The 23,471-nt window shown below is 41.4% G+C and overlaps 1 protein-coding gene across 4 annotated transcripts in view; it reads right to left on the reverse strand.

The window, feature by feature from the left end:
* Window positions 1-2,941: 2,941 nt before the first annotated feature.
* Window positions 2,942-23,471, reverse strand: part of IDE (insulin degrading enzyme) — a 75,973-nt gene continuing 55,443 nt past the window's right edge. For all 4 annotated transcript variants that reach the window (XM_008156910.3, XM_008156909.3, XM_054729379.1 and 1 more), the window contains 10 exons: window positions 22,205-22,315; window positions 21,980-22,100; window positions 18,000-18,091; window positions 16,456-16,567; window positions 12,954-13,121; window positions 11,172-11,444; window positions 9,828-9,889; window positions 6,810-6,882; window positions 6,052-6,119; window positions 2,942-5,378 (listed from right to left, as the gene is read on the reverse strand). In XM_008156910.3, the coding sequence (XP_008155132.2) occupies window positions 5,283-5,378; window positions 6,052-6,119; window positions 6,810-6,882; window positions 9,828-9,889; window positions 11,172-11,444; window positions 12,954-13,121; window positions 16,456-16,567; window positions 18,000-18,091; window positions 21,980-22,100; window positions 22,205-22,315 (1,176 nt within the window). In that variant the 3' untranslated portion in view covers window positions 2,942-5,282. The remainder of the gene's footprint in view (window positions 5,379-6,051; window positions 6,120-6,809; window positions 6,883-9,827; window positions 9,890-11,171; window positions 11,445-12,953; window positions 13,122-16,455; window positions 16,568-17,999; window positions 18,092-21,979; window positions 22,101-22,204; window positions 22,316-23,471) is intronic.

Raw genomic sequence — 23,471 nt, forward strand, 5'->3', positions numbered from 1 at the left:
TAAGTTCTATTGGGACGGTATCCACAAATTACCTGAAAGATGGGGGAAATGTGTAGCTCGCGATGGACATTACTTTGAATAAAGCACTTTTGATGTTTCTCTTGAAATTAATCGTGTTTTGATTGCAAAATCTGCATTAACCGGTACACTTGGCAGAAGCTCATAATACACCACACCTTCCTGATCCCACCAAACGCAGAGCATTGTCTTCTTTCTGAAGCAATTTGGCCTTGCAGTCGATGTTGATGGTTGACCTGGATCAACCCATAATTTTGTGGGTTTGGGGTTCTCAAAATAAACCCACTTTTCATTGCCAGTCACAATTCGATGCAAAAAAGACTTTTTTTCATGCCGCTGAAAAAAACATTTTACTGAAGACTTCCCAGTTTTCCATTTGTCTTTCATTCAGTTGATGTGGCACCCATTTTCCTTCCTTTAAAATCTTTCCCATTGCTTGTAAACGATCAGAAATTGTTTGCTGAGCAACGTTTAATCTTTCTGCAAGTTGTTTTTGAGTCTGACACGCATCTTCATCCAATAACGCTTGTAATTGTTGGTCTTCAAACTTTCTTGGTTGACCTGAACCTTCTTTGTCTTTCACATCGAAATCATCACCTTTAAAGCATTTAAACCAGTGTTCACAAGTATCTTGAGATGGAGAAGTATACGATAACTTTCAGCAGCACTTTTCTTCAAAATAATGAATTAAAACTTCCTGCAAATGCTTTTTTGGCACGAAATTCGACATTTTTAAGCGTAAAAATACCTATGATGTTAACACCTTCAGAAAACTTGACATATGAAGTTTTGAAGCTTGTCAATACAACAAAATAGCATACATATCAAATAGCATACATATCAACATATGTGTAACTCCATCTATTGAAAAAAATCTGCTTTATTAACTGGTACACAGGGTTCTCTTCTGTTTTTTAACATGTTCTGTAAGACTGGTATAATTCCATCTTTAAACATTTCACAGAACTTACCGGTGAAGCCATCTGGGTTTGGAATGTTCTTTGTGGGAAGGGTAGTAAATCAATTTTTTAAATACCTATTCAAACCTTCTTTTCATGTCTGCTTTGGTAATTTGTGTCTTTCAAGAAATGTACCTATTTCATCTAAGTTGTAAAATTTACTGGTGTATGGTGCCCAAACCAAGACAAAGGGGTCAGAGACCAGCCCTTCCTTTGGGTGAGTCCAAATTCCTTACTACACATGGACCTTGTTATTAGGAGATACTTGATGATGGACTTAGAGGTAAGGAGTCATGAGGTCATTGTACTGCTTTACAACTCTGTAGATTAAAAGTCAAAATAAAAAGTTATATATTCCTATTCCATAACCCAGCAATTTAAGAAAACAATCAGATCAGACACATACTCTGCACCAGGAGTTTATCATGGAACAAAGTTTGAAAATACCCTAAACATCCCACAAAACACAAAGAAGATTCGATAAACAAACTACAGTGTAATATGACACCCAACACCCAAAACCAACAAAACCACTTTATTATTTCCCAGAGCATCCATGTGGAAAATTCTCATTACAGGTAGATTACTGAAGGAAAGTTGCCACACCAAATATATGATCCCATCCTATGTGCACAGGGAAAAGCCTGCAGAGAAACTCAATGCAAATGTGGTGTCTCTGAGTGGGGGGGTCAGACTTGGCTCTTCACGCTCCTTTGCTGAATTTCTTGAAGGGTTCCAGATACTCTCATCACTCCGGAGGCAACAGGGAGCGCTTGCATGGATTTAAGAGGTTAGCAGACCAGGAGGGTCTGGATTAACCCAACAGGGAGGTGGTGATGACTGGCCACGGGGTAGCCCAGCAGAGTGGAAACAGTGAACTGGAGGAGAGGCGCCCAGACTCTGAGATCCGGCCTCACTCCCTCCTAAACAGGCAGCGGTTGGGAGAGTAAGATGGCCTATGAGAAAAAGGTCAAGTTTCAGACAAATGTAAAAGCACCGGCCTTGCTACTTTGTTCCAAAAGTGCATTAATGGACTTGGTAGCTATTGTTACAGGAAATGAGGTGCAGAGTTTAAAGATCTGAGTGGAGGCTTGAATCTGTGCCTCCAGCCTGATCCTGGACACACGGCTTAGCTGTCCTGAGCCTATTTTCACCTCTGATCATTTTAATCCTAGTCCTCCCACAGCAAGATTTCTGTGGAAGATGTCTGTGAAGGTGGTCTGTAACCTACCAAGTGCTTTACATTTATAATGTGAAGGTTAATGCAGGCTATGAGCTGTCCAAACTGCTGTAACATCTTTGAAGAGTTGGACTTGGATGAGAAAAGTAGCAACGCAATAGTACCAATAAGCTCTGCCACAAGAAACAATGGAGCGTACAGTGTTCAGGTTGACCAGGACAATAAATGAACTTCATCTGACAGGCAGCACGGAATAGGGATCTAGGAGTCACCTGGGCAAGGGCCCTGGCAGGGAAGGATTCCGAGGGCAGGAACCACGCTTACAAAAGGGAGATGGGGAAAACATAAATATTTCAAGAAACTGTACTGAAGAATTTGAGAAGGGGACAGATGATTCTCACGGGACTGCAGCACCACGGAGCCCAACGCCATGGGGGCTGCACCACTGTCTGCGGCTTGGAACTTCGGGACAAGCAGATCCCCTTCTGCAGTGCGGGTCGGAGCCTGCTGACAATCACATGAGCAGAAAGATTATCTTGATAGGGAGTCAGAGGCCAGGGCTGCACGGGTATCTGCCTAGCCTGCAGCTAGAGACATGGTAAGAAGAGGCAAAGACCAGCTGTCGAGGAGAGGAGAGACATTTTTGTTTTTCTAACCTTTTATTTTCTTCCCTGTAATGCCGGGGACAAATCTTTCCGGGTTTGGACTCTGACAATACTCACATCAAGGAGGTCAGCTTCTCACGTGGAGATTCTTATTCACAAAAACCATCTACTCTTAAGAATGTGAAACTGACCCATTTATTTGACTAAATCATGCTACCAGGTACACTTAAAACAAAAAATTCACTGCTTTCTGCAGTAGGAACAATGAAAGCAGGAAACATTGTCAAATCAGGATGTTGAGAGGTAGGTTGAGAACTGGCCACAGAAACAGTAAAAATAATACAAATGCAAACTGCAGAGGTTAAATCCAGGCGATTTATTGTAAACAGGATTACCCTAGCACTCCACCACACTGGCTGTGTCACATGCTCTCTCTTCCAGATCAACTAGCTCAGAAGACTCTTGTAAAATGTCGCAGGTAACTTAGTTTGTTTCACAAATCCTTACTAAGCACTGAGTAAATAGTATCGGGATACAGAACCTGGGTTGTCTGATATTGTTTCTGGACTGCAGCTTGGACCCACCTAGATGAATCCATTAGTAAGCCTGAGTGATCCAATGGTAGCTCTCGATCCAATCTGGAACCCAGCCGATGCTGGAGCACACCCAGAATAATCCCACGTCCCTGGAAGACCACATGCCATTCCTTTCAGATTTCTTCATGTGACTTGCTCATAAAAATAACTTGAAGTTCACCTTTTTTTTTTTTTGTTGGTTTTAACAAGAGCTTAAAGTTACTCAGCTATTCACCCTTATAGTGGTGGACTCGAACACTCACGGCTGATTTTAGATTCCTCTTGTAAATACTTGCAGTTCGATGAAAAGCTGCATAGTCTACAAATGCATAAAACCAGAAGGCAGTGCTGACTCACGCACCTTCTGACGGACCAAGATTGGCTTCACACAAGGAAGCCGTGAAGGTAAGGATAGAAAGACAGTTACAGCACCACGTTTATGTGACGGAAATGGAGCCCCGCTTTCCAAAGCAGCCTCCGCAGCAGTGATTAGATCACTCTTGCCCCAAATTTAGATTACTTGGAAAATGTGAAAACTGAAGATGTGAAAAGACATGATTCTACAGAAAGAAATCCTGCCCAATGGGCTCGTGTGGAGGTAACAGGTCACTGGAAAATGCCACTCCTTACTCTGCCTGAGTTAGTGGACAACAGGGCCACTATTGGTACAGGTGCCTGTGTGTGGAAGGTAGTCACAATTTCTCTTGAAGTTTTAATAACAGCAAATATTTCAAAACAGCTGTTAAAGCTATAGTAACAATTTCACTTAAAATAGTATCTCATGAGAAAATATTTTTTAAAAGTCCACTGCAGTCATCATTTGTGTGTTCATATGTTTATATTTATATATATAAAAAAAATAACTTAATGCTTATGGGAATATTAGACCGGCAGTAAAAATGGATTTTAGGGTCCTATGGAAATCATGCTAGTAGAGAATCCAAGACTTTATGTTTTTATACCTCCAAAAAGGTGGCTTTGTTCTTGTTGCCTTTTCAATTCACAATGGGGCAAATATTTTGGTTCATATACTCACTGCCACTCACAGTAATAAAAAGTGACAGGTGTCTACGTGAGCTGATGTTGGAAAAGCATGTCACACACTCAGTGGGATCTGAAGTTCACCCTATTTGTACTTGTTAAATACAGTAACATGTTGATGGGGAAAAGTAAAACTGATGGAACACCACAAACCAACGACGAACAACAAGAATGTCGATATAGTTCAATCAGAAAGAAACAAATCACACTAATCCTGAGAAATTCAGTTTGGGACAAAATTGATGTAAGGTGAGTCTGTATTTCTAGCACTATAAAGTAGGGTGTTCTAGGGTTTTCCAGCATTTGACTAGTTTGAATAAAAAACATGTTCAAATTTTATAAAAAGATTAAAACCATGCCTTATATTCAGCAATTTCACTAATAAAAGAAAATTGCATTGCTTTGTTCATTATCTGCCAAATGTAATGTTCTCCATTGATTTACATGAAACCATCAGGTAGAAAGCAAGTTTGAGGATCACTTTTTAAAAAGGTATTACCTTTCTTTCTACCTGTTTTGAAGCCTTTGCTGTCAACCTAGGAGGCTTTTAGAAAAAAGGTAACATTTTCTTCTAATAAGTAACTATTTTACAGAACAGGGAAAGAAGGTCCTAAAGGAATATCATTCATCATTTTAAGCATTGTTATATAAGGGAATTTCTCTTAGTAATGAAAAATTTTTAAATATTTAAGAGGCATGTATTTTAAAAATACTCTACATCTATAAGATCTTGTAATTTAATTACTCTGGATTTTTAATGTTTCTACATAATGACATCTGACACCATCTCTTTTTCCATGTGTGTCGCTAACAGTGAACCAGAAACTCTTCAAGTGGCCAAGACTGTTTCCTAGCCTGGAAGACCGGGGAATGCGTCCACCTGCACTCTGCCACCGTGGGATCTTCAGAGCTTTGCAGCCATGAAGTTGATATGTGGCTTCACAAGGGGGAACAGTGGCAGGCCACGCTTGAACTCGGTCATGTTCTGAATCACTTCAGGCTGCAAAGGAAATAAGTTGTCTCTTAGTGCCTTTAGCCTAAAAAGCAGACCGAACAGGACATAGACATTTTTCTTTTCTTTTCATACATTAGTTTCTACCCCATATATTATGATCTGCTGACCTTTCCTCCTGGATCAGCAGGTCAGAGGGTCTACGCAAACCTGCGGGAATGCCCCCGTGAGATTCTGGGCCAGAAGGAAGACCCCCCCCGGCTTTCTTGGGGCTGGCACACCAGGGGCTCAGTGCCAAGGCTTCAGCAGAGTGCCAGCGGCGTGCGTGCCCACCCAGCAAGAGCCTGGCTATATGGCCAGTTTTCCTCTTCCTGCAATTAAATGCCAGCCCTTCCAGATGGTTAAAATACGCAGGCACTGCGGAAGGGACTGGGGCCAAAGTGGCTGGACATGGCTCGTTGCAGAGTAACACAACTGTTTAAGCTAGAGGCAAAGGCAGGCAAGAGCAGAGGCTAAGGTTCTGTGCAGCTGAAAATACAAAGGTATGGCCCCTGGAGCTGTCAGGAGGAGCAGGGGCCTGGCCGTTAAGAGAGACCTAAAGCAGAGGCTCGAACAGTCGGCGACCTGAAGCCGCTAGGTCTTACATGTCCTAACGAGCAAGCTCCTTCTAGGTAGTAAGTCCTCTAACAGCGCAACCTAATAAAACATTCACATTTCTTACCTGTGGCAAGGGTGGTGCTTGTGACAAATTTATATCATTTTGACACGGGAACTCTCCAACCACAGGACCTATAAAAAAACAAAGGGTTTAGTGCTTTGCACTGACTGAGACTAGCACAACAAGAGCAACTTTAAAAATAAAATCGAAACCAGACTCAGCTCATTACACAGCTGTACCAGACCTGGTTCGTGTACTTCTCAGATCCTCTCCGGCTGCCTGCTCCCCGAGCCCTGCCTGCTGTCCTGCCTCCTACCTGGAGTCCCAGTGATGGCTCATGATGTTACCATGGTTATTAAAGCAGCAATTTTAGTGCCCAGGTCTGACCTCACTGGACCCTGAAGCTCTGGCCACCAAAACAACCAAGAAGGCAGCAGGACTTATTGGTTGTGGGGCAAACTTGGCCAGTCAGAGGCAGGAGACGGGCAGGGCTGAGCAGATGGCCCCCTGCCCGCGTCCCCCCCCTCCCCCCACACACATACACACAGTGCTCCACACAACTTCCTCGGGATGTCCCACCAGCCAGTAGCTGTGTTTTCTCACAGCACCGCGGCCAGCTTGGCACTGTGCCACCTGGTCGGCTCTCTCCTCTGCTGCCTCATTGCCCCTTCCCTCTATTTTGGCTTTGCTAGAGCAGACAGCCAGCTCCCCTCTGCACTTCTTTACTTCCTGGTGCTCCGTAAGGATGTGGCTATGGCAAGAGACGGCTACAGGTGCCTAAAAACATACATGTTTTTAAAAAGTCAATATTCAATACTTACAAGAATCCATTTCTCTGGCAAGAACATGGACGGACACCTTATGTCTCCTCGGGGCATCCACTGCCAACATTTCCTAGGCAGAGAGAACAGCCGAGTCACCTTTCGTCCCACGAAGGGACAAAAGATGCTCTCTTACAGCAAGGAAGAGTCCGCTTCCTTTCCTTCCTCCACACTTGCAATCCGTTATTTAAACTCTACAAACCTCAGGCAAGAATTATTCTTCACCCCATTTCACAAACGCGTCCAAGGAGATTAGGTGATGCGATCAAACCCCTATGCCTAATAAGTACCTCCGCTGGGATTAAAAACGGAGCCTTGCACTCACTGGGGTATGATACTGGGACAATGGCCTGCGCTTAGTCAAGGGACGCCCACAAAGCGTGCTCCTCTAAGAACCTTCTCCGGCCCTGACCGGTTTGGCTCAGTGGATAGAGCATCGGCCTGCGGACTGAAGGGTCCCAGGTTCGATTCCGGTCAAGGGCATGTACCTTGGTTGCAAGCACATCCCCAGTAGGGGGTGTGCAGGAGGCGGCTGATCGATGTTTCTCTCTCATCCATGTTTCTAACTCTCTATCCCTCTCCCTTTCTCTCTGTAAAAAATAAAATATATTTAAAAAAAAAAAAAAAGAAGAACCTTCTCCGATTCTGCAGCTACCAAGAGAAGGAAACTAGCATTTGTTGAGAGTTCTGCTCTGTACCAAGCACTCTCCTATGTCAGCTCATTTGAGTCTCTATAAGCTAAGACACGACCTCTAAAGCACTAGTAGAAGGACTTGGTGTCACAGCTCCTAAGGGATGATGCCGGAAGGGAGGTCTGCTTGCTCTCCATTCCGCCACATTGCTTTGGAGGCCTCCCCTGGATCACGGCCATGAGCACCTGCAGTGGGCGGCTGGCAGACAGATCCGTGGGGAGTGTAGTGTCTCTTCACCTTTTACCTAGTGCTGGATCTTTATCCGTGTTTCCCGAAGGGAAAACCTAAGTTGTGATAAAGCTTCCCCTGATGCCTCAGGCCGAAGTAATGTTTTGTATCCTCAGAGGAAGAGACCATCAGCGAAGCCAAATCAACCCCAGTTACTATGGAGCTGTTATGATAAGCCTGGTCCTGTGCAGCTGCCATGGAGGCCCTGCCGATGCTACGCAGCACACCGACCACGGCTTCTCCAGCTGGTGAGCGGCCAGGTTCTCCCACACGTGTGCTCTGGCCTCCCCAGTTCTTTCAGAATTCAGGCCAGGTCTGCCGCCAGGAACATGGATAAGAGCATCTGACTGGAGTGACAAGTTTGCTTCCAAAGATCTATTCTTGATCACTTTTCACCCAAACCTTCAGTCTTCTTATTAACCTACAGAAGTTGACAGTAGAATACCCTCTTCGGTTTCAGACTGTCCTCAACTTCCTGACCAACTGGGAATAATCCCCATTTCTCTAAAGGCCCACGAACCAACCGATGTGAGAGGGACACGTCCACTACTTGCCTGTCACATGGGCCCCAACCAGGGCTGGGGATCGACCTACAACTGAGGTACGTGCCCTTGACCGGAATCGAACCTGGGACCCCTGAGTCCGCAGGCCGACACTCTATCCACTGAGCCAAACCGGTTAGGGCAAAAATATACTTATATTTTAAGACTATTACTGCAAAAGAGCAAGAGTAGTTTAGATGAGACTCTTATCTTCCTTTACACAATGCGAAGGGAGCTGTGAAGTAAAGAAAATAATTTTCCCAGCCATTTCCACAGCCAAAAAGCTCAAATCTCATTGCTAAAAAAAAGTGCATTCAAAATACTGGCTTTTAACGTTAAATTTTGAAACTAAAATTGTATTGTCTCCCTTTTTGTATTGCTAAGGTGTTACTGGCTTGTAGTTTTGCAGGGGATTTGGGGCAGGAAGTGTAAGTGACTTGTCAGTGCAAGGTCACCCTTTCCTCTAGGAGACTCTCGGCACCTCCCGGTCAGGACACAGCCTTTTCCTCATTCCCTCACAGCACCAACACTGGAAACCCCACCTCAGGAGAAAAACGTGATTAGCCTTCACTGTACAAGTAATTTCACAAAACCATTCTGTTGAGAACTGCATGTACTGACTCTTGTATTGTCAGTTACTGTATATCCCTGAAAATGACATTGTAAAGTAGACGAATTCCCTCCCCAAAGAGATGTTAGCACAGGGCAGGACTGAGTTCCTGACCAAACAACTGGCACCTAACAAATCAGATATGAGCCAGGAGAAATGGCTAGAGAACTACCTAGGATATAATTGTAAGGCACCATAGTAATTACAGAGTATAATTTTGCTCTTTATCCTGCAAAACAGACATAAAAGTATTTTACAGAGAAGTCACAATATATTACAAAAAACATATGTAACACTTGAAGTGTAACTTCATTGCAGTAAAAAATTTTAATTTCTGCACTTAGCATGCTTATTATACATTATATAACCACTTAACAAAATGTTTGCTACCCTTCTTAGAATTTTGTTACAGGTGGGGGAAATTTAGATGGTGCTAACCTCTTAAAACTGCACTGGGAAAACTTTAATAGTGGTGTTTCTCTTTTCTTTTGATAAACTTTCTCTATAAGCACAGGCATTCAAAACTCGTAAGATCCCAGAACACTGTTCAAAGGTAGAGTGAGTGATCATTTATCTAAAGAAGCAGCCACAGTGGCACCTAAAAGGGTGAAGACAATTTATGGTTGTCAGAGAGTATTTGCTCTTGCTTCCCACCTAATAAGCTCAGGAATGTTCTTTGGGGGCTTAGGGTGGGGAACGGAGAGAAGAAACAAAAGGGTGTAAAGAGATGAATCCTGAAGGCAGAATGTGCCATCACAGTCCCTGGTCCCTGGGTTCAATATGAATTGTCTCTTTTCTCTAACAGTTATATGTCCAAATTACCCCCATCCATAAAAATCCCTTCATACATCCTGCCCAAATGGGTTAAAAGCAGCAACAAGCACATAACACAGCACATACAATATTTCCTTATCAGTCAAAATCTAAATATAGAAACTGAGTTTACCTTGTAGAATTTGATGATATCTTCCTTGGTAAGTGTCTTTAAATATGCAACTTCTGTATTGTCTGAAAAAATAATCATACAGTAATTTACTAATAATCCCATGTTAAGTAGCCCAGAATACTATATGAAGTGACAATATACTTCACTTCAACACTCCTAAGTATCCACATTTTTAAGTGATCATCTGCTCCTACAAGTGGTAAGGGAATAAATTTCAAGTAAAATGTTAAGAGGATGTCCTGGCTTTCTACATTTGAATTGTTGCGTCTTGGGCTAGTCATTTCCACTTTTCTGGGCCTCAGTTTCCTCATCTGGAAATTGGGACTAATAACTATTAACAGGGCTGTAGTGAGAACTAATAAAAATGATAACGAACAATAACACATAGCTAGGGCACATGGCAAATGCCAGTAAAAGGTCAGTACTATATTAATAGTGAATACAACAGCTTGAAATATTACAGGTAAGGAAACAGAGGCCCAAAAAGGTAAGCTGGCCAAGATCTTCAGCTTATCGGTATCAGAATGAGAACACAACCCAACTCTCTTGACTTTCAGTGTAGCTTAGCGCACCCCACTGTTATTTCTGCTCTAGAAGAGAGGTGGAAGGAAGCTGGTAAGCAGAGGCTCTGGGGAGCATAGCTTTCCCAAATCTAAAAGCACTGACACATTTTTGGAGATCCCTAAAGGCAAATGTTTGAACCCCTGTGCCTCCAGGGCAGCACTGCCTCAAGAGAGTTGAATCTGCAAATTTTTATTTTTTTTCAGTGTTATGGGATATATATGCCTACATATCCATGCTCAGAGCCTCAGGGCAGAGTGATTGAGCACAAAAAGTGAAATAAGATTTATTATTAGTGCATTAGTATGAGATATAGGTAGATCCAGCTCTAGCTTCAGAGAAGAAAAAAAAAAAATAAAGTTTTCAATAGGAAAGTTATGTTAAACTAGAGGCCTGGTGCACAAAATTCATGCATGGGTAGGGTCCCTAGGCCTGGCCAGTGATCAGGGCAGAACTGTGGGGCAACGGGCGGGTGATCAGGGGGCCCCCGCCGGCACCCGACTTGGCTGGCCTGGGGCCTGTGGGCAGCTCCTGCATTGAGCATCTGCCCCTTGGTGGTCAGTGCGCATCATAGCGACCAGTCATTCCACTGGTCATTCCGCTGTTCAGTCGATTTGCATATTAGGCTTTTATTATATAGGAGGAGAATGGTTTTTTAGAAGTGCTGTGCCCCCACCCCCTCCCAAATCAGTACTAGACCATCACCTACAAAACGAATGGCCTCAATGTTCTTAAAAGTTACGTGTACATGCCATGAATGTTGGGGTCCTCATTTTGCCTTACCTCTGTCAAAATTGTATTGCTGGGAGATGATTTCCCCCCAGTATTTAGCACACTCTGCAGACAGTTTCTTTGGTTTGTCTAGTCGGCGAATTGCTAACGCCTGAATGTGTTTTTGGAAGGCCTCATCTGTCATGTCCTCTATGGACTTTTCCATGGTGACTAAGAAAGCTTCCACTCTGCTTTCTAGGTAGTGAGGAGGCTTTTCCGACTGGATGATGAATCGTAAGCCCTGTATGCCATTGGCTCGACGTGGACCACTGAAGACGATATAACCTGAAACATAAACACCAGCCAGTCAGGACCTGGGCATTTGAGACTCAGACTTTTAAAAAATATATATATATATTTATTGATTTCAGAGAGAAAGGGAGAAGGAGAGATAGATAGAAACATCAATGATGAGAATCACTGATCGGCTGCCTCCTGCACACCCCCCACTGGGGATCGAGCCCGCAACCCAGACATGTGCCCTTGGCCAGAATCGAACCTGGGACCATTCAGTCCGCAGGCTGATGCTCTATCCACTGAGTCAAGCCGGCTAGGGCGAGACTCAGACTTTTAATCTTTCAAAAATTATGCTGTCAGAGCAAATAAAATCCACTTTAGGGTTCTATATTATTAACCTCTGAAGAAATATGAATAATTAAAGTATATTCAGGACAAAACAGAAGAACTCTCTAAAGAATAGTCAAAAAAGTAGTGATAAACTCTTTCTTCTTAATACAAAAATAAAACAAAGAAAGAACCCTATTCATCATTCAGCTCAACATCCCACAACTCCTAGTTATCTGCTAGTTACTCCCCTTTAATCTATATTAAAGTTATTCCATCCCTGTCCACTGTCCTGGCACTGTTTCCTTTCACATTCAAGTTTCTGATGTGAACTTGCTTCCACCATTGAATTTTCTGTTAGATAACCCACTCCTAGACCAACCCCATACAGACTGGAAATCTCTAGAGATTGAGCCCATGCACTAGTACCTCCCCTCAACATCTTTTCTAAACTAAACTCATGGTGTGCCTCCTTCAGCTGCTCGGCCCTGGACCACACTTCTAAAACGCTCTTCAGTAGAGCCTTCAGAGTTTAAACCATACTGTACTATAATTCTTATTATCCCTTTACAGGTCTGCCTTCCTGATTAGATTGTGAGCTCCTTGAAGGGAAAGTCCAGCCATAACAGCTATGGCCATGGTCCAGCATCTGCCATGATGGTTGTTGAAAAAAAAATTAGTACTTGGAGAGACTCCCCCAAATCCTTTTTCACTGGTTCTTCCCAGTATTACTGGAGATTCTTTTCCCCCCCTCTCATTAATCAACCTGCTAAGATCTCCAAGACTTTAAATAGTGCTTAAATCTCTGCCTGAAACAGTTCCTTAACAAACACTGAGTACCTTCTATGTGTCCCAGGAAGAATAAGAGAAAAAACCTGCACCCTCAGAGAAGCCAGTTAGTGAGCCTAAGCTCTGGATGGCCTGCTTCCCACCTTGCCACCCGTAACAGCCTGCCCTTAGCATCCTCTCTCCTCCACCCACATTTCCTCTTTATTGACATGTATGTATTGTAAACACAGTGTCATCTCCTTACGAACTGCTTTTGTGTCTGTAAGCTATTAATTGCTTATCTTTTAGAAGTAGATCCCCCATAAACCAGTTTCACAAGTCTTTCTGAATAGAGCACGCCTGAAGCAACATAGAATTTTTCCTGAGGACAAAGGTTGCTCCTCAAGGTCTAGGACACCCGCTGCTCGCCCCCCCCCCCCCCCGCCCCCCCCCGCCTCTCACCCAGCTGCTCCTTGGTGCGCAGGGTGTTGAAGCAGGGCTCGGAGATGATCTGACAGAAGAGCTCCAGGAACATGTTCTCCGAGGTGCTCTGCATGTCTGTCTGGTAGTAGATCTCGATGCCACAGTTATTGTGAACTTCATTCCTCTGCTGGTAAACAAACCACCCTTCTGGAAGAGAACAACACACCCAAACACTTATTCAGGGCTCAGGCAGGTTAGTGTTTTGTTTGGCTTTGAAAAGTTGTTCAATTTGATGTGTGTTTTTTTGGCAATTCCAAACTGCAATTAATTTATTAGAATGTGAAACTCAACTCTGGGAATCCTATTACAGTGATTTGTATGTGGTGGGCCACCATTAAACATGCACTGAATTTAAAGGGCAAAAAACTTATAAAAGACTAAGTATTTTATGACTAAGTATTAATGCTAAATAAGATCCATAGTTAATAAAATGAACAATGTAGTGTATGTACTAGATTAGAACTAGCTAATACATGTAAAAACCTCAATAGAAATAACACCTATGTTTTAACCTTTTGCACTCGGATATCGAGTGTGACTCGACACGGTTAGCATCGGTAGCAGCTCGTATGTCGAGCCACACTTGACACGTAGTTTCACCGCGGGGGGAAGGGGGATTTTTGTCTATTTTTCCAGTATCTTTTCTTGTTTTCATTAGCATGAAAGGACAAGTAAAATGTAAATGCCATCTCAACTGATGCCACCACCTAAGCTTCACCAATGGCATCTTCAAAGGCTATTTGTTTCTAAGACACATCAGTCATGTGAAAAAGGTTAGACCAGTACACTAACTTCCAGGGGTAGATTATTATCCACTAACTTAGAGCAACGTTTAGATGGAAAGCTCCATATAATCACACCTCACCCTAACAAAAAGCACAAAGATTGTGTTGTTTGTTCTAACAGAAAAATCAAAGGAGGAAGAAGAAAGACGATTTATATTTGCGAAACATGTGAATGTAAACCAGGTCTTCATGTGGGTGAATGTTTCAAAAAGTATCACACCATGAAAAATTATAGAGATTAAAATTACTCTTTGAATGTATCAATAATTTGAAATATTAAAAAATCCAAATAAATAAGTTTGTATGAAAAGAAACTCCAGTTTTTTATTCTATTGCCGTGCTTTGTAAAATCTGGGGTATTTAAAAAATTAAATCCCGAGTAGAATAAAGGAATCGAGAAAAAAGCAAGCGAGTGCAAAGGGTTAATAACCATACAAAAAAAGTTAATTACTAGTTGTGCCTTTATTATCTTGAGTTTCTACTTAACTTTTATTCCCACACCCACACTAAAGGTCACGTCCCAGATTTACACCAATGTGTACAATGCCTGACATCTCACTGCAGAGGAGAAAACTGAGACCCTGAGAAGGGGCAACTCGTCCAAGGACACAAAGTCCAATGATGGACAGCTAGGACTAACACTCAAGTACACCGAGCAACATTTCATCACAATTATGAAGAGACAATTATGCTTTATGATCTGATAACTTTATTTCAAGAGCAATAAATGTGAAGAAGCAAATATACAGTGCTTAGTATTTAGTACTGTATGACTCAAAATTTAAGATTTCTCAGACACAGTAATGACAGGGTTGCTCACTCTTCTAGCAGCTAATTTAGACATCAGCAGTAAAGGGCGGCAGAGCAGCCTGGACTTGCATTTCACCTATTTCCCTTTCTGACCAGGTCCAACTTGGACTAACAAACTTATCCCGGCAGCACAGGCTGTAATCCACCTTCCCACACACACTTCCAGCCTTTTCATACTCATCCCCAAATGTCTCCTTCTTCACAATGCCTGAATTATTTCTTTTTAAACTGTTAGTACTGTCCCATGGAGAGTTAGTGAAGGACTACTTAAGATATTCATTACTGTCCTAACTGGTTTGGCTCAGTGGATAGAGCGTCGGCCTGGGGACTGAAGGGTCCCAGGTTCAATTCTGGTCAAGGGCATATGCCTTGGTTGCGGGCACATCCCCAGTGGGAGGTGTGCAAGAGGCAGCTGATCGATGTTTTTCTCTCATCCATGTTTCTAACTCTCTATCCCTCTCTCTTCCTCTCTGTAAAAAATCAATAAAATATATCTATTTTTAAAAGATATTCATTACTGATCAGCTGGCTAAATTAGAATGTCTCCTAACACCTAGCATTTTGAGAAGGGGATATGAACTGAGTTATTTGTGAGAATGGGGAAATCTGTGAGGGCATTTGAGAGACAAGAGAGATAGGTCCTAGGAGAAGCTAGAGAAGGCAGGAGGTGTAATACAAAGAGGTGTGAAAAGTAGATTTCCCTTTGAAATTTTGTTTCTAGGCCTGCATCACTTTGCAATGACTGAGGAACAAGGTAGCATTAGTCTGAGATGAACCATTACCAGGTCTGTGAGGACTGGTCATGCGGAACTGCAGAGCTGTGCTCAGGGTATCCTTGCACATTCAACCATGACATCCTGAGGCGATACTATGTTCAAGCTGCTTTCGTAGCTGCTCAAATGAGGCAGACACAGACCCTGGTCTTAAGAAATGTATAAGCTAACAAAGGACACGGAGATGCACTTCAATCCCAATGCAAGAGAAGGCTGAGCAGCTTCAAGAAGGAAAGGTTCAGAAAGCCTGTGCTGGGAGGTCGAGGAAGTGATCCCTCTAACTGGGAGCTTTAGAAAAAGTTTGGTGGACTTATAACATGTGTTAGGGGGCTTTTAACATGTGTTTGGAAGGATGAATAGGGTGTAGACGTAGTTCTATGAGGAAAAGGAGGGGTGGGTGAGGGAGAGAGCAACATTTCAGGAGGATAAAATAGCCGGGGGAAAAGGCATAGACCATACATGCATGGGGAACAGCCAATAATCGAGTCTGGCTGAAAAAAAAAAACCAATGCTTTTCATTACTGGTCTAAATTACGTCCCACTAGACAATTTTGAACAATATTGAAAATAATGCTTAATGAGTTTTTATATCAACAGAAACCATTATTAATGTGAAAGTAATTTGACACTGGAACTCTGATATATTAATTATCCGTTATGTTAAAATTCCTCATAAAATATCCATGAAATAATACATGTTGTTATCTGCACCTATAGCTTTCCTAAAACTACTTCTGCCAAAGACACCTATGGGCTTCCTATTAGATATTATAATTCTAGTTTTTATAAATTTTATTTCATGATTCATGATCAACATTTCTTTAGCTTTGTGATATGTTTACTTCCTAACTCCTCTACACTCAATTATCCATCAATTCCATCATTCTCTTCAAAATAATGGCCTACCTCCAATTTCACCTCTTTGGCCCACTTACTGAGAATTTCCTGACAGAATTACCTATCATTAATCATACCTCTATAAATAGTAGAGGATCCTGTAGTTCTTTACCATAAAACAATACATTATCATCCAAATGAATTTGGTCTACCTGTAATTACCCACAATATTATGTCAAAGTTGTCCATTACCAAAGTTATAACATTTCAACTTACTGTCAGGGAGCTGAACTTCTCTGTACCGAACCAGCTGACTTGGAAGGAGAGGTTTTGTATGAGCATGTTCAATAAGAGTGTCCTCAACCATCTGCATAATTCCTAATGCAGCCTGTGGAAAATACAGGTCACAATAATTACAAGAACACCAATGTATCTTGTCTGTGAAAATAAATACAGTATATTGAATAATAGCCCATGCAATATGAAAATATGCCTGTGAAATAAACCAGCCTAGTTTACCATAAAAAAATGGGTTTTTAAATCTTAAATACATTTGATCCTACTCAAATGGGTGAAAATTGAATTTGTCAATTTGCAATAGTCACTATGGTAGTAGTGAAGAGAAACAGAGATCCAGACCATCCTGATGCTGGGAAAGGCATTGCTAAAGCTGGAGAGGTACTGGTGATGGAAAGCTAGTCATCCTGAGTGAATGACAGCTGGGGTTACAGCAAAGCAAAGGAGCTGAGCATAAGGTTTTATTTTTTTATTTTATTTTATTATTATTTTTAAAAATATATTTTATTGATTTTTTTACAGAGAGGAAGGGAGAGGGAATAGAGAGCCAGAAACATCGATGAGAGAGAAACATCGATCAGCTGCCTCCTGCACGCCCCGCACTGGGGATGTGCCCACAACCCACGTACGTGCCCTTGACCAGAATCGAACCCGGGACCCTTCAGTCCACAGGCCGACGCTCTATCCACTGAGCCAAACCGGTTTCGGCCAAGGTTTTATTTTTTAATAAAACTGACCTTGCTAAGAACCCTGTCTCTGCCACTGTTTTGGAGACAGTATACAGCAGAGTGGTAGAGAGGGTGGGCTCTTAAGACAGATTGCCACAGGAATTCCGGAGTGCTATCCATGTGCTAAACTTGGCCTTTACTATTTAATTTAATCCTAAAATTATAATTTTACAAATAGGAAAACTGAGCACAGACAGGTCAAGATCTTTTCAGAAGATTGCATATCTAGTATGTGACACAGTTAGGATTCGAATCCAGGCTTCGAATTCCACACCATGTGCTCCTCGTCACTACACCAGGGGTGGGGAACCTTTTTCTGCAAAGGCTATTTGGATATTTCTAAGATCCTTCGCGGACCATAGAAAATTATCAACTTAAAAATTAGCCTGCTGTATTTGGTCAAACATTTAACTAACTCATCCCTACGCCTTGGCAGGGCCAGACCGAATGGTTTTGCGGACCTTACGCGGCCCACAGGCCTGATGTTCCCCATCCTGCTCTACACAGTCCTGCTGTCTTACACAGAATGAGGGTAATTTTCGCCACTTCCTTCTGTGATTGCACAAGGCAGGCAACAGCAGACGCACAGCCATGACAGTAGGTCCACAGTTAACCACAATCTTCTATCATTCTGCTCCCCCATGCCTCCTTCCTTCCTCCACAGAGCAGAGAGGGCTGAGTGAACACAGATGTGCTATTATAATCACACTGTGGTGGTGAACAGCTTTAGACAGACGAGGGTAAAGACTCTCTTGCACTGATTCATGAAAGACTGCTAAAACTTTAACCACCCACCTGCTTTGTTATGTTTCCATGGAGAAGGGCTTCAATGTGCAGCCGTGACAGGAGCTGAGGTATAAAGGCCTTAAGGCGAGGAAGGGTGACATCTGTAAAGGTGTAAGAAATACAGACTCTACATATGAGGTGTTTTTTAAAAAAAAGTCAACTCAAGACTTATACAAGAGTTCAGAATTCAAAAATAGTAGAGAGAGTTCCTGTATGCCCTTCACCCAGTTTTTCCTAATGTTAACATTTTTCATAACCACAGTACAATGTCAAAACTAAGACATTAACACTAGCACAATACTATTAACTAAAATACAGACTTTACTTGGATTTCAATTTTTTCACTAATCTCTCTTTTCTGTTCTAGCATCTAACCTGAATCCCACCTCGCATTTAGTTGTCATGTGTCCTTATTTCCTCCCACCTCTGACAGTTCCTTGGTCTTTCCTTGTCTTCAATGATCTTAATACTTCTAAAGAGCATTGTTCAGTTATCTAATCTAATAATAGAAAAATATGCAAATTCACCGCACCTTCGCTACACATAAGCCACGCCCACCAGCCAATCAGGACGAGTATGCAAATTACCCCAACAAAGATGGTGGCTAATTTGCATATCAAGACAGCGTCGAAAGAAGCCAAGAGCTGCAGAAGGGAGTAAAGCTTCGAAGAAGCAAGCAAGCCGCGGCGGGGGGCAGGGAGGAGAAGGGAGGAAAGAAGTCAGGGCCGGGGGTGAAGGGAAATGCAGGCAGGCTGGAGGAGAAGGTGGGGCGGGCGACAAGGGCGGAGGCGGGGCCGGGGGCGAAGGGAAACGCAGGCAGGCTGGAGGAGAAGGTGGGGCGGGCGACAAGGGCGGAGTGGAGGCGGGGTAGAGTGCAGCAGGAAATCCTATTGCAGGATTTTTCCTGCAACGGGAACACTAGTTTTATAGAATGACCTTTATCTGGGTTTGGCTGGTGTTTTCTCATGATTAAATTGAGCTTATGTCTTACTAGGAAGAATACCACAGAGGTACCATGCCTTTCTCAGAGCATCACACCAGGGGTTCATGATGCTGTTCACTGTAGTACTGGTGAAGTTAACACTGATCACTTGGTTGGGGTGGTGTCTGCCAGATGTCATTGCTGTGAGTGCACTATTTTATTCTTTTGGTTATAACTGAGTAACTCATGTAGGCTCTACAAGCAATTATGAAAAGCCATCTGCTCATCAACGCTTACTTTTCCCATTGTAATTAATAAAAAAATTATTTGGGGAAATACTTTGAAACTATACAAATATCCTGTTTTTCCTAAACTTTTACCTACTAATTTTAGCATCCATTGGTGTATAATGCCTGCATCAATTATTATTATGGCATTCCAATAGTGAGTTTTCTACTCCCTACTTTCCTTCTACATGTACTGACTTAGTTCTTCAATAAGGATTCCTTTTCCATTAGAACCATATTAGTAATTGCTACAATGGATGCTAAAATTAGTGACTGAAATGTAAAGAGAGACATGGAAAAGGAATTAACAAGCTCTTACTATTGGCTGGCATCTTATAGATGTTATAAACTGTAAAGTGTGTGCTATTATCCCCATTTTAAAGATGAGAAAACTGAAGTTTAGAAAATACACGTTTCCTGACCAAAATCATCAAGCTAGTAAGTTGCAGAGCTGGCATCTGATCCTTGGTCTAATTCCAAAGTGCACACTCGTCCTTCTCCATTGCACTGCCGAAGGACCCTTCACCCCCTTAGCACTCTCTGCAGGCCTATTCTCTCTGCCTCTACTGAAATGATCTGATTACATTCATGCTTTGCCACTAGACTGGAGCTCCCCGATCAAAGAAACCCAATATAAATGACCTTTTTATTTTTAATCTCAAGCAACCTGGTGCATCGCAGGTAGTCTGTAAATACTATTGGACCACACTGAACTCTGAGGTTCTTGCTATCCCATCACCTGAATAGCTGACCGACTTAAGAGTCAGAAGGGAGCCAGCCTCTCACATGAGCTGTCTCCAGATTAAGCCACAATGGCATTACTGAATTCTTGTATAAATATATATATAACAGAACAGAATGGTTACTCATTAAAGAATTTCAACTAAAAAAGTGCCGACTGCCCTAACCGGTTTGGCTCAGTGGATAGAGCGTCGACCTGTGGACTGAAAGGTCCCAGGTTCGATTCCGGTCAAGGGTATGTACCTTGGTTGCGGGCACATCCCCAGTAGGGAGTGTGCAGGAGGCAGCTGATCAATGTTTCTCTCTCATTGATGTTTCTGGCTCTCTATCCCTCTCTGTAAAAAAATCAATAAAATATATTTATAAAAAAAAAAAAAAAAAGTGCCGACTTTCTCTTTATAAAATATAATTTAGGAAGGTTTCACATGCTTATGAGATACTAGTATTTTAGAGCTTATTCTGTTTAAGATTCACATAACATCTGACCCAGAAACTAAAAAACTTCTGCTTTTTGATCATTCTGAATGCAGGTTCAGTTTCTTGAAAAATGTATTTAAAATCAATTATGTGGCTACTGTGTGTGTTTTTTAAAGGATCTCATTGTTTTGTTTAATTTTTTAAATATATTTTTATTGATTTCTCAGAGGAAGGGAGAGGGAGACAGAAACATCAATGATGAGAGAGAATCACCTATCAGCTGACCCCTGCACACTCCCCACCGGGGATTGAGCCCACAACCCAGGCATGTGCCCCCAACCGGAATCGAACCTGAGACCCTTCAGTTTGCAGGCTGCGCTGTATCCACTAAGCCAAACCAGGTAGGGCTGGTTGTTGTTTTTTAAAAAGGCAAAATTCTTGCTATTAACTGGATGTTAACTATTTTGCAAAAAAAAAAAAAAAGGGCATATTAACTATTTAGATAAAAAATGTACCTGTTTCAACAATAAAAGATATATAAATATAAAAATACCCAGCTGATGTGGCTCAGTGCTTGAGCGTCAACTTATGAACCAGGTCAGGGCACATGCCTGGGTTGTGGGCTCGATCACAGTGTGGGGTGTGCAGGAGACAGCTGATCAATGATACACTCTAATCACTGATGTTTCTGTCTCTTTCTCCCTCTCCCTTCCTCTTGGAAATCAATAAATATATTTTAAAAATATAATGTATCTGTTCTAGTTAATGAATTTTATAATCTATACACCTACCCAATGCCTGAGTCAACCAATAAAATGATTTTTCAATACTCTAATTTGTCACTGGAGACATCAAAAGCCCAGTGTTACATAAGAAGTAAGGACTTTCATTAAAAATTCAACAGCATTCTTTTTCCTTATGGCTGAGCATGTAGGAAGAAAGATTAATTGGTAAAGTAACACCAAGAAATGAAAAAGATAAATAAAGGGTGATGTCAGTCTTCATTCTTTTCAATGAAGGACCCCTAAAAGTAATTTCATTTCATTCACTAGGCATTCATTAGACACACATGGAGCATATAACATTATATGAGATACTAAATAAAGAGGATAAAAGGAAGGCATAATTACTACCCTCAAAGAATTTACAACTTTCAAGCAAACCTATGAAAACTAGACTTAAAATTTTAGAAAAAAACAAAAGATGACCCTTCAGTCTTATAATACAGTTCCTAGTCTTTAACTGAACTAAACTGATCGACAGATGCCTGCATACTCCCTACAGGTAAGACTTTCAAACCTATTAGCCCTTTTCTCCTTTTCTGAAAACAGCATTAACAAGGTAAGTGCTTTGGTCAAAATATCTCGTCATCTGCAGAAATCTATGAACAGTTCTAACTAACTGCTGTTGGTCCAGGTTGAAAACAGCAAATGTGGGTAAACTGCCTGAATACCAAAGCCACTTCAAAGGTCACCACTGTTTTCATAAAAAAATATGCAAATCTGGGTTTAGGAGCACTCTAAGTTATTAGAAAGCATAAACACTAGATGTCAGGATAAAATAAAATTATTTTAGGAAAAAATGAGGGAAGTATTAGGCTATAAGCAGAAACAGAGTCTCACCATCCAGGGCTTCTTTTAATTCATCTTTTGTCCAGGCCACCTCGGTCATCAGGAGGCGGAGGTAGTACATGGCGTGCTGGTGCGGCTGTTCAGCCCGGAAATTGTTAAGAGATCGCATATACTAGTGAATGAGGACATGGGTTCATTAATTTTATAAGTACTTTAAAAATCACTTCGTGGACCAAAAAAACCAACAAATTACAAAAATAAGTTCAGAAAACTTACTGCCTCTTTGATAATTTCAAATCTTTTTTCATCAATCTCAAAGGTAGCCATTTTCTCAATAATCTTCTTTAGCAAAATTGGCTGCTTGTCATTGTAACCTTTCACCGAGAGCTAGAGAAAGAGTTTAGGGTATTAAAAGTCTAAAAATATCATAAAATATCTTAAGCTTGATTTGTAAACATTCAGAAAATCCCCAAACCAAGTGCTTTAAAATAGAAGTGAAACAAGAAACTCAATTAATTTAACTTCCCATAAATATAGTTTAACACTTAGGAAGATAACATTAATTATCAGTATTTACTAATAACTAAAAGCATGATTTTGCTTTTCTTAAACAAAACCAACAGTAGGAAAACTCATCTGATGCCCAACTGTGGCAGCACACACCATATCATCAAAATTCAAGTTCTTGTGAAGTCTAAATTAATTATAGAATGTATTTTAAGTTTAATCTTCAAAAAATGTCCAAGGAATGGTTGGCTTAAGGGTTTTACAGGTGTGGTAAGAAAAATCATAGGGGAGTGTTATCTACAAACGATTGGATCTGTCCCCATCTTGTTTATATTTAAATATTTAAAAAAAACTATTTGGAGAAATCAGGCAGTCCCCAATTTTTTATTATGTGGCATTTTGGCACTTTTCTCATTCAGTGTGATCTAATAAAGATCCATATGTCTCACCACTTGCTTGCTGGATGAGTTCTGCTTATGTGTCAAAAGCTAATGGCAAAACATGTGTAGTGAGGATACACTGGATTTTTGCCTTGGGACAAGTAAAGCATAACATTTTGAAAAGTGGGGGGTGCCTATTATCATATTTCCTATTATTATATTTGCACAATGTGGCACCTACTGCAGTAGAGGTTATCTACCTCATGAAAAATGACAGGCAAAAACCTCAGCACAAGTGAAGGTGTGCGGCCATGGAAAGCACATCACATGCTGTGGGAACCAGAATGACAATTAGCCGAAAGCCCATTTTGTCACAAACAACAAATTTTTTATATGAATGGTAATGTGCTACTAAAACTCAATAGTCAAAAGTAAACAAGGGATTATTACTTTTCTGTTTAGAGTTTATTTTGATCTCTGACCTTCAAATTTCCCTGGACTCTAAGAATGGTTACACTGTATACATAATTATACATTAAACAAAAGTTACCAGAAAATTTGTGTGAAGAAAAAAAAGTTGCTGCAAGATAAATAAAAATTTAAAACCCTAAAATCTTTTGTATAAGAACTTATAAAGAGAAGTACACAGCACATGC

The sequence above is a fragment of the Eptesicus fuscus genome, chromosome 17 (genome assembly GCF_027574615.1).
Source record: "Eptesicus fuscus isolate TK198812 chromosome 17, DD_ASM_mEF_20220401, whole genome shotgun sequence".
In the NCBI taxonomy this organism is placed as follows: domain Eukaryota; kingdom Metazoa; phylum Chordata; class Mammalia; order Chiroptera; family Vespertilionidae; genus Eptesicus; species Eptesicus fuscus.